At 65.1% G+C, this 11,201-nt stretch overlaps 1 protein-coding gene across 1 annotated transcript; it reads left to right on the plus strand.

Moving 5' to 3' along the window:
* The first annotated feature begins 226 nt into the window (after nt 1–226).
* On the plus strand, nt 227–11,053 carry SURF4 (surfeit 4). Its single transcript, XM_079790117.1, has 6 exons — nt 227–434; nt 6,711–6,897; nt 7,353–7,429; nt 8,018–8,061; nt 8,477–8,663; nt 9,823–11,053. The coding sequence occupies exons 1-6, from the start codon at nt 387–389 to the stop codon at nt 10,087–10,089; spliced, it is 810 nt and encodes a 269-aa protein (XP_079646243.1). The 5' UTR covers nt 227–386; the 3' UTR covers nt 10,090–11,053.
* Nucleotides 11,054–11,201: the final 148 nt, after the last annotated feature.

Raw genomic sequence — 11,201 nt, forward strand, 5'->3', positions numbered from 1 at the left:
GGGCCGGGCCGCTTTAAATCTCGTGCTGGGTGGAGCCTTGAGCGCGGTGGGCGGGGCCTGGAGGGGCCGCCCGGTTTGATGCGAGGTGGGCGTGGCCTGGCGCTGCGGGGGCGGGGCCTAAGAGCGCGGTGGGTGGAGCCTCGAGCGCGCCGGGCGGTGCAACTGAGGGCCGTGCGCCGAGGCCCCTTTAAGGCGCGGCCGGGGCGGGCCCCGCGGCGCGGCCCCTTTAAGGCTTGGCCTACGTGGCAGCCGCTGGAGCCGCCGACAAGCAGCGAGGCCGGCCGCCGGGCACTTCCTGTGGAGGCCGCAACGGGCGCGGGCGCCGACGGGCCGAACGCCGAGCGAGCGAGCGAGCGAGCGAGTGAGCCGAGCCTCCCGCCGCCGCCATGGGCCAGAACGACCTGATGGGCACGGCCGAGGACTTCGCCGACCAGGTGCGGCCTGCGGCCCGGCGGCCTCCCCTGCCAGGCCCCCTCCCGCGGGCCCCCTCCCGGGCCCCGCCGCCCCCCAGCCTCCGCCCGGACCCCGAGCCCCGCGGGGCCGCCCCGAGGCCCGGGCCGCGCCCGCAGCCCTCCCGACCCCACCGCCGGGGTCGCGCCCCCTCCCCCAACCGCGGCCTCCCTCCCTGGCGCGTTGCCCGGCGCGGCCCGGGACCCCCACCCCGGCCTCCGGCCCAGCCTGCCCCTCGCCGCCGCCTCCCCACGGCCGGGTGTGTGCTCGGGCCCCGCTTCGGCCCCCAGCTCGGGCGACCCGTCCCCCCAGCCGGCCCGGGCCTTCCTGGAAGGAGAGGGGTGTGAGCGGCTGCCTCCCCGCCCCCCGAGAAGGCGGCCCGAGTGCTGGGGGCCTGGGAGCGGCCTCCGACCCCGGCTGCTGGGGGGGCTCCCGCACGCTCTTCCTTCCTCTGGGCGCGCTCAGGAGGCGGCTGGGAGCTGGGATCTTGGACAGGGGTTGGTCAGACTGGAGGCCGGGGGTCCTCCCGGAGGAAAGGGGGCGCCCTGGTATGCACCCCACCTCCAGAACGCACAGCCCTGTCCCCTTTCTCTTTCCCAGACGCGTGGCCTCCGTGGGGTCCCTTTGACCCCGCGTTCCCCCCCCTGGACTCTGCCCCGGGGCCGAATGGAAGGAGCGGCTCTCTGCGCACCTGGGAGGAGGGGCGGGCGCCCTCCTGGCCGCTTCCTCCCCGGAGGGCACAGGTGGCCCCTGAGCACCGGGAAGCCTGGCTCGGGGCCGAGGACACCCGACTGGACCACAGACTGGGGTGCGGGCGGGGAGAGGACAGCGCCCCCCACTTGGTCGATTTGCTTGGCAGAAGGCGGGAGGGGATTGGGCGCCGGGGGCCCGCGGCTCATAAAGTGCCCGTTACCGGGCGCTTGGCAGCCTCGTCCCCGGGCAGATCGGGCGGCCCCTGGCTCACTTGCCGTGTGTGCTGGCCTTGCGGGGTTCAGAGTGGTGAGGCTAAGGCTGCACCTGCCTGGGGTGCATCGAGCCATCGTGCTGGGGGCTGGGGGTCCTGGGGTCCCGGGAGGCTCGAGTGTGTGATTTCAAAACAAAACAAAGCAAGCCAGTGTTTTGGGGTCAGTGACCGGGTTTCGTTGTCCCCCCCCAGGGGTGGTAATCTCTCTCCAGTGTGGCCTCCTAATTGGGGTCGCACATTTTCCTGTGATCCAACCATTTAAAACCAATTTGGGGGGTGGAGTCTGTCAACCTGGAGAAGTAGTTTTTCCTAAGGTGGTGGTTTGTGGGTACAGACACAACTTAAAAATGGGGCCCCTCGCAAACAGGGTGCTGGCGAGCGAGAGCTGCGGGGAACCACGGAGGCCTTTTTGTCCGTTTTCACTGACATCACTTCAGTGACCCGTTTTACTAGCCGCGGGGACTGAGCGCACCAACCTGGCTCTTCAGCCGGAAAACCCTGGTTTTGCAAGTGAATTTCACAACCAAATCTAGATAAAATGTCTCGGTCGCGCCGCTGCCAGTCCCCATCGGTGAGCTCTCCTCCCCTGCATCTTGTTTGTTTCTAACGAAGCGGGATCTGGGACCCAGGAGGGGCCCGGGTCGGGTCAGGTCGGGTCAGGTCGGCCTGCGAGTTCCTGTGGGAAGGAAGGCGAGGCCTGCGACCTCGCGGCTGTTGCCACATCCAGCTGCTTCCAGGCCCCGTCCCTCCTGGCACAGCGCAGGGAAGAGGCCGCTGCCTAAACCCAGCGGGCCAGGGCCCTGTCCCTGTTGTCCGTTTACCAGGGCTGGGCCGCTGGGCCGCAGTGGCCATGGCAGGGGTGTCGCCGGCAGCCGCCTCCGCCCTCCACGCAGGAGGGCAGAGGGCCCGTGCTCTTCAGAACCAAAGTCAGGAGCCTCCTGCCACAGGCAGGCGGGGCGCAGCGGACGTGGGCGGAGAGCAGGGTGCAGAGCAAAGTCGCGGCTTCCGATGCACAGATCTGGCCAAGCTGGGGTTTAACGTTTACCCGCGTAGTAAAGCAGCGCTGCCAATAAGGGCGGCATCCAGGCTTGGAAGTGAAAGCGATCGATCCTGCAGGGAACAGGGAAACAATGAAGCCACCGACCAGACAGTGCGACACCCCTGCTTCCTTCCAGCCTTGTCCTCAGAAAACAGGCGCAAACACGCAGCGACAGGATGTGACCGGAGGCCGGGGCTGCTGAGAGTGGGACCCCAAAAGGCCCGTGTGCCCCTGGCAATACCGACCCTTTAACTGCACCAGCGTGGGGCCAGGTCCTCCGTGCACGTCGCCGTGTCACCTCCGGACCGTGTGAGGTTGGCCGTGGCGTCTCCATCTTCCGCGTGGAGACGGAGGTCGCTGTGCTCGTGCGGCACACGGTGGCTGGAGGTTGAGTCTGAAGGTTGAGTCGGTGTCTTGCTCCCAGGTCTGGGCTCCTTGCCGCTCAGCAGCGCGGTGACCTTCCCTGCGGGTCTGCAGAGGCGAGCACGGCACGCCGTCTGGGTAGTTTCCGCTGGCAGGTTCCTCCCGAGCTGTCCCCTGGCATCGGGCTCCCTGCCCTGGGCAGCAGGGACAGTGTCCTGTTCGCAGGGGCCAGGCCGGGGAAGTGCTGAGCGAGCTCTGCGGCTGGGGCTGGGCACCGGGAGCCTCGTGAGCTCAGCTCTCCAGATCCCGTCCTGCGCCCCGGGCCTCGCGGCCAGTGCAGAACGCCACGCAGGCGCACGGACCCGTAAAAGGAGTGGCAGCACTCGGAGCTCTGCCTGCTGGCTCGTCCCCGCGGCCTTATTCTCCAGCGGGCCTGGCGTTCCTACCTGTCCTTCACCCGAGAGCCCGTTCTGGGAGCGGTCACCCAGGAGCCCTGGGCCTCTGGTCAGGCACTGGGTAGCGAGCGTGGCCTTACAGGACCCTGATCCGGGCACAGCCGGTGTCAGGCTCTGGATTAACTGCTCGGGGTGCCATGGGTGTGGGTTCTGAGCATTTTCCTCCTGCCTGGGCTTCGTGCCCTGGGCCACCAGGAGTGGGGGGAGGTGCCCTGCTCGCCTGTCTTCGGAGACTAAGGGAGCCACCGAGCCTCTTGGGGAGCGCGGGTGGGGACATGGGGAGACTGGCTGCTCCCCCAGGTTAGGCAGGCTCTTGGTCACACCTGGATGTTGAGTAGAAAGCCAGCCCGTCTCCAGCTTTGGGCCAGTGACACCTTCCTATCCCTCCAGGTGTAGCAGGAAGCCACGGGCAGCACTCGGGGGGACTAGGCTGGCTGGGAGTTTGGGGTCACGGTGGGCAGGCATGTGTGGGTCACTGAACTCCCGCCCCTGCCTGGCTCAGCCGAGGAAAGTCTCCGCCGCTGGCTCGTTTCAGGGGTGTGTAGGTGAGACCTGGTAAAGCGGGCGGTTGTGAGTCTGAGACCCTGTAACTGGCTGCCCCCCCTCCCCCCCCCCCCCCCCCCCCGCAGGCTCTCCCCGCTGTCTGCCTCCAGCAGTGTCCTGACGCCCTTCCGAGAGCAGCCCCTGCCCTCAGGCCCGACAGCGGCGGACAGAGCACGGGCAGGTGGCAGGTCGGCCTCGGTGCTGCCCGATGCCTGTGCCCGCTCTGCTCTGCTCTCCCGGGGACGCTGTCCGGCCCGGCATGGTGTGGGCTCAGTGGCCAAGTCTGAACCCTGGTGACCAAAACATGCAGGAAATAGGATCAAAATGGGTCTGGTCTCTGTTAGGAAGCGGTTCTTCCTTCGTGTCCGAGCAGGTGTCACTGAGGGCGGCCGCTGTAACGGGGCTCTGGGTCGGCCAGGCCCTTCCCCGGCCGCTTGCCTTGGGAAGCCAGGTGGCAGCCTGGCTCAGAGGCGAATAGCTGGGGGGTGCGCTTTCCCAGCGTGAGCAGACGGCCGTCTAAACCTAAACCCCCACGTCTGCGCGGCGGGCGGCGTGATTACCTGTCTGGAGGAAGGCTCTGCTCTGTAATCCTCTGGACCCAGACACTCAATTTAGGAGTGCAGACTCACCAGGAGACTCAGCTGCCTCCGCCGCCCCGGGCTGCCATGCCTGCCAGTGTGACGGGGCCCAGGCCACAGCCCAGTTGGGAGGCACTGCCCATGTTGGTCCCTGTGCTGCCTTTTGGGGTCACTTCCCAGCCTGGGGGTCCCACCAGGCTCCAGTCTCTGAGCCGGCCCCGCCTCGCCGCCGGGCTTCTCCCCGGCTTCGCATCCAGGTGAGGCCGTGCCGTTGCCAGGGCTCCCCCCCCCCGCCCCCCCGAGCCCGGGAGGTCTGTCTCCTCAGGGCGGGGTGGCAGCCCCGTTGCTGGGCATTTCAAAAGCGTGTGGGCCGTGAGGCGGAAATGGGGGGCGTATGGCGTCAGTCAGCGGTCCCCGAGCCCCTGTTCTGATGCGGTGTGTGTGTTTACACCAAGTGTACCTCCACTCTGTGTGTGTTCTCTGCGTGGGGTGCTTGGCCCTCTTCTTGGACAAGCTCTCTCCTGCTCATTGACGTCGGAGCGAACCTTAGCAACCTTCACTCCAGCTGCCCTCCCTTTAGAAGGTGGCACAGACCGCCCCCCCCCCCCCCCCCCCCCCGGTAACTCGGTTTGTCCTGGTCACAGTGCACCAGCTGGTGGTAGTGGAGCCAGGAGGGTGTCCCATGCCTGTAGGCTGTCTGTCCATCCTGTGACCTGCCACCACCTCGGTGGGTGAAAGGCCGAGCAAACGTGTGGAATTGACTGCTTGGGGCTTGAGCTCAGCAGGTGGGAAGAGAAGGGACACCTGCCTTGTGATCACTGGCCCCCTCCCGGCACCCCCTGCCCCCCCCCCCCCGCCCCCGTGAGCAGGCTTCTCTGTGCTCAGCAGCCGAAGCTGATGAACCAGACTGAACATCCAGAGGCCGGTAACTGCGATGGACAGCTTGAGCACTTTCTAGCACTATTAAGCAACTTTTCAGAATGCCAAAAATTAAGAAATGCTCACGTGGACACCTTCGTTTATTCCCACAACAGCGTTAATGAGCCCTCAGGGGCTGTGGCTTAATCTGACTGACCCGTGAGGGGCCAGGCTCATGGTGCCCTTTAGACTCTCGCTTGCTGACACATCACTCCTGTGGGTGGGCCCCGATCTTTCCCCGGGTTCCTGCTGTGTTATCGGTGCCCTGGCAGTTCTGTCCCTTCCTATCTCGGCCTCGCGCGGTCCGTAAGAAAGTGCACGGGAACACCTGGTGACGGTTGTACCTCGGTTGCCACGTGTGCTGGTCTCCCGGTCAGCCGTCATAAATGGCATGTCAGCCGTCATAAATGGCATGGCGCCCTAGCCGGCGTGGCTGTGGATAGAGCGTCGGCCTGTGAACTACAGGGTCCCGGGTTCCATCCCGGTGGAGGGCACATGCCTGCTGTTGGCGGGCTCGATCCCCAGTAGGGGGCGTGCAGGAGGCAGCCGATCAATGGTTCTGTTTCATCATTGATGTTTCTATCCCTCTCCCTTCCTCTCTGAAATCAATATATATATATACATATATATTTAAAAAAAATTTTAATAAGTAAATGGCATGGCTAGCATAGAGCAGGGGGAAGTTATAAATGTGTTTCTCTCTTTGACATTGGCCAGTGATTTTACACACTTGAGTCTCATTGCGGTTGGAACAGCTGTCCATCCCATTTGTTAGTGTGTTTTTAATTTGCTTTGGCCTAATTACCTGCAGGCTCAGGTTTCTTCACAACTGTGCGCACACACCTGCCCAGGCCCGACCTTGAGCTCTGGGAGGGTCAGGGCTGGGAGGAGCACCGTGGTCCCAAATGCACATCGGGGGCCAGAGCCTGGCCTTCCCTCCACTGCTGCGAGGGGCCGGGCGAGTGTGAGTCCGTGAGCTTACAGCTGGCCCACCACGAGGCCCTCCCGCCCGGACCCTGGCTGGCATCTAAGCAGACTCTCGTCTCAAGAGCACGCTCAGCTCGCTTCTGTCTGGGAGGCCCAGGGCGCAGCCCTGACCAGCAGGCTGGGTGGAGTGGGCGCCGTCCTGGGTGAGCCCCCCCCCCTCGGGGCCCTAACTTGCTGATGCCCTTGCCGGAGATCAGCGGCCGTGTCTCGGGGCCATTCTTGTGGGATAGCCACCGTTGCCATACACGTGTCTGCTGAGATGACAGAGGTCCTGGAAGAGTGTCACCGTCACCTGACGGGGTCTAGGCTGCCGGGAACTCGTGCGGTTCTCGCGCGCCCACATGCATGCTGGGAGCAGGTGCTGGGGCCAGGGCTCTGCCGCAGCCCCTCACCGCGATGTCTGTGGCCCGCAGTTCCTCCGGGTCACGAAGCAGTACCTCCCGCACGTGGCGCGCCTCTGCCTGATCAGCACCTTCCTGGAGGACGGCGTGCGCATGTGGTTCCAGTGGGGCGAGCAGCGGGACTACATCGACAGCACCTGGGGCTGTGGCTACCTGGTGGCCTCCTCCTTCGTGCTCCTCAACCTGCTCGGACAGCTCAGTGAGTGGCCCCCGCCCAGGGACTGGGGGGCTTGCTGAAGAAAGGGGCGGCCCTGTGTCGGCGTTCCCAGAGCAGATGCGGGCGAGCTGGGGCGGTGAGGAGCCGGCAGGAGAAGCCCTGGTGTCTGGAAGGGGGAATCTGGAAAGAGAAGGGAGAGACGAGGCCTAGCGCAGCTCACGTCGGCCTCAGGCCTGGCTTCTGCTCCTGGTGGCAGCCGCGGCCCTGGACACGCAGGCAGGGCCTTGCACTTCCCGCCTGTCCTGCGGGTGCCGCAGGGCCTGTGGTGGCGGTCAGCTGACCGTGAGGGGGGGCCTGCCCTTCCCCCTCCCACACCTTGATTTTTGCCTGTGGCAGGTAGTTGGGCTGCGGCTGCACCTGAGGCCAGGTGAGGCAGCCGGCCAGTGTGGCGGGGTCCCCTCACTCGGAGCCCCTGACCCTCGCCTTCTCCTTTCCAGCTGGCTGCATCCTGGTGTTGAGTAGGAACTTCGTGCAGTACGCCTGCTTTGGGCTCTTCGGAATCATAGCGCTGCAGGTAAACGGGTGGGGGTGCGGGGGAGAAGAATGGGGGAGGGCGGGTCTCACCCAGGAACCACCGCAGGTAAACGGGGCGGGGGGGGGGGGGTGCCTTGCCTTTCTTGCTGTGGTTGGAGCAGAGCCTCTGGAAAGGCCTTTCGAGGAGTCTCCCTGGAACTCCCGAGAAGGGGCTCCGTTTCCCTCCAGGCGGACGCAGGAGGAGCGGCGGCCCTCGGCTGGCGGCTGTGCCGAGTGGGGCCGGGCTCTGGGTGCCCACTTTGCCCCGTGCCTGGGTTTGCTCTGACAAGGGCGGGAGCCGCCAGGCGGGCCGCCGCCGGGCCCCCATGCTTGTCCTTTCCTTCGGAAAGAAGGCTGCCCGGCTACTCGGGTGCAGGCTTTCACACACCTGTTCTCTGGGTCCGCCGTTCTCCGGGGCCCCCGGCAGCCTGGGGCACTGAGCTGAGCTTGCCCTCGGAGCTGTCCTGGGAGGCCTGCAGCGGTTTGGTGACCTCACATTTAGAAACCTGCCTGATGCTCTCCATGCGGTGGGAAAGCAGGTGCTTGAAAATGCTGACACTCACCTCTTCTCTGCCCTCTGTCCCCGCAGACGATCGCCTACAGCATCTTATGGGACTTGAAGTTTTTGATGAGGTACGTGCGTCTGGTTGGAGGGCTCATCCTCCTTCCTCCCCCTCACCTCGGTGCTGTAACTGTCCATTGCGTCAGCTTCTTGGGGTCCAGACTGTGCTTCTTAGACTGTGGTGGATGTTGGCAGAGCCTTCACCCCACCCAGGGCCTCAGGACACGTGAGCACCAAGTTGCCTCTCCTGACCCGGATTTCACGGGGGAGAGGGGGGCCCCAGTGGAACCGCTGCTCATGGAGCCAGCTGCTCAGCAGTGCAGGTTCCACGCGTGCTCAGGCGCCGGCTGCTGTCTAGCGCACAGACACGTGTGTGTCTTCAGGCCTCGTCCCGCCTGGTCTGCGGAGAGGGGGCAGGGCTGAGTCTCCCGGCCGGTCTGGCGGCCCTCGGGCTGGCCTGAGCCCCGCGTGGCGCCTCTCCCTCAGGAACCTGGCCCTGGGAGGCGGCTTGCTGCTGCTCCTGGCGGAGTCCCGCTCGGAAGGGAAGAGCATGTTCGCGGGCGTCCCCACCATGCGCGAGAGCTCCCCCAAGCAGTACATGCAGCTGGGAGGCCGCGTCCTGCTGGTGCTGATGTTCATGACCCTCCTTCACTTCGACGCCAGCTTCTTCTCCGTGAGTCCTGCTCGCCCCGCCCCTGCCCCGCCCTGCCCTGCCGTGGACGAAGCAGAGCCCAGGGCCCCGAAGGCGAGGCTTTGGATCCTATTGAAGAATGAGCTGTCAGGTTCTTGTGTGCCCAGAGCCTGCCCCCAACAAGTGAGGTCCAGCACCGTGGGCCTGGCTGGAGGGCCTGGTGCCGGCCTCACAGGCTCGCTGTTTCCTCTCCTCCCTCCCCTTTATCTCATGGCCTTCGTGTGCCGGGCGTTGGGCGTGCAGAGCTGAAGAAGGTTCTGTCTTGTCCCCCGGGAGTTGACAGAGCAGGTCTTTGTAACCGAGCGTGCGCCCTGCCTGGCGAGGTGCCCAGGAACGCCCGGCCGTCCCGGTGTGGAGGCCCCAGGCTCCCACTTGAGCGGCTTGGGAGACCTCGGCCTGCACTGAGCGCTGCTCCATCTGCCCCAGCCCCGTTCTCACCCCACCATCTCAGCCCCACCTGTCACTCACTCCACCGTCTCAGCCCCACCTGTCACTCACTCCACCGTCACAGCCCCACCTGTCACCTCCCACCGTCTCAGCCCCACCTGTCACCTCCCACCGTCACAGCCCCATCTGTCACCATCTCACCATCACAGCCCCACCTGTCACCATCCCACCATCACAGCCCCACCTGTCACCTCCCACCGTCACAGCCCCACCTGTCACCTCCCACCGTCACAGCCCCACCTGTCACCTCCCACCGTCTCAGCCCCACCTGTCACTCACCCTGTCTCAGCCCACCTGTCACCCCGTCACAGCCCACCTGTCCACCTGTCACTCACCCTGTCTCAGCCCCACCTGTCACAGTCTCAGCCCCACCTGTCACCATTCCACCGTCTTAGCCCACCTGTCACCATCCCACCGTCTTAGCCCACCTGTCACTCATCCCACTGTCACAGCCCCACCTGTCACTCACCCCATCTCGGCCTCACCTGTCACTCACCCCACCGTCTCAGCCTCACCTGTCACTCCACCGTCTCAGCCCCACCTGTCACTCACCCCACCATCACAGCCCCACCTGTCACCACCCCACCGTCTCAGCCCTGGCCATGAGCGGCCTCCACACGCCCCAGTCCCTTCGCCCCAGCACCTGGCCGTCCCTTCTTCCTCATATTTGAGTCTCTTGCTCTCCCCTCTGCAGATCCTCCAGAACATCGTGGGCACAGCGCTGATGATTCTAGTGGCCATTGGCTTTAAGACCAAACTGGCCGCCCTGACTCTGGTCGTCTGGCTGTTCGCCATCAACGTGTATTTCAACGCCTTCTGGACCATCCCCGTCTACAAGCCCATGCACGACTTCCTCAAGTACGACTTCTTCCAGACCATGTCGGTGATCGGAGGCTTGCTGCTGGTGGTGGCTCTGGGCCCCGGGGGCGTCTCCATGGACGAGAAGAAGAAAGAGTGGTAACAGACCTTCCCTGCCTGGCTACGCCCGTGGCCGGCGAGGACTGCTTCGGGGTCGATCAACAAACGGCCGGCATTCACGTCCTCTCCCCCTGCTGCCCGGGTGACGCACAGATGTGAGAACTCTGCAGCCCTGGGAGCGATGGCTGACTGCTCTGCCCGCCACCTGCCGCCCGGCCAGCCAGCGGCCGCCAGCTCCTCCCTCCCCACGGCCAGGCCTGGGCCGCGCGGCGGGAGCAGCCGGGTGGGGTGCGGCCTCTGTCCTGGGTTTATTCCTGTGGGTGGTGGGGCCTTCAAGCTGTACCCTGAGCAGATACATCTGTGTATCATTCAAAGCAGTCTCCCTCTTATTTTTTTTAAAGTTTACGTTTTTAGCTGAAACTAAATGATTTTGGGTGGCCCAGCACATCAGCCACTGGCCGCTCGCTGCCTCGCAGTGTCACTGTGAGGACGGGAGTGCTTAGAGGAGCACCCCACAGCGCAAGGCAGTGTTAGGGGGCCCTGTTCACGGAAACGTCCTTGCTTAATCAATCAGGACGCGGCCCAACGGTGCAGCTCATATGGGTCACCTCCCGGAGCTTCCGTGGCCCGGGTGGGTGGATATTAGAAGCCGTGCGGAACGCCGCCCAGAGCCCAGGGACCCTCGCGCCCACCCCCACGCCCCACCCACACGTCTGCAGGTTGGCCTGCCGGGAGGAGCAGCCCCGCCAGCTCGCAGACCAGTTACCTCACAATCGGCCTTCGCAGCCTCGCGGCCTGGGCGCGCCCTGGAGGCTGCCTGGTCTCCCTGGCTGAGGGACGATCCCAGGCGGCGGCCGCGGCTCCGGCTCGGCTCCGGCTCCCGAGGCTGCTGCTTGCTCAGACGTCTGTTTGCTATGCTGCACACGGCCCCAATTACTTCTTACTGATTTGTGATGCCTTACCGATCGATCTGACTCCTGTATTTAAAGTTTTCTAACGTTGCCTTACACTGTGTTTCTCTTCTTGGGGGGTGAGCGCTTCCTGCTGTCCTCCGCCAGGCCCCGTCCAGTGACGGCGCGGGGGGAGTTGGGACACGTCTGTGCCTCCCGCTGTCCTCCCCCCAGATCCTTGGGGGACAGACCTACCTGGCCAGGC

Source organism: Cnephaeus nilssonii, assembly GCF_951640355.1.
Source record: "Cnephaeus nilssonii genome assembly, chromosome: 14".
In the NCBI taxonomy this organism is placed as follows: Eukaryota; Metazoa; Chordata; class Mammalia; order Chiroptera; family Vespertilionidae; genus Cnephaeus; species Cnephaeus nilssonii.

What these genes read in the sequence shown, in the direction of transcription:
- SURF4 (XM_079790117.1), top strand. Translation starts at nt 387, where the DNA reads ATGGGCCAGAACGACCTGATGGGCACGGCCGAGGACTTCGCCGACCAG. An exon ending in GACTTGAAGTTTTTGATGAG is followed by an intron (nt 8,062 to 8,476) that starts GTACGTGCGTCT and finishes CCTCTCCCTCAG; the next exon opens with GAACCTGGCCCTGGGAGGCG. An exon ending in TCGACGCCAGCTTCTTCTCC is followed by an intron (nt 8,664 to 9,822) that starts GTGAGTCCTGCT and finishes TCCCCTCTGCAG; the next exon opens with ATCCTCCAGAACATCGTGGG.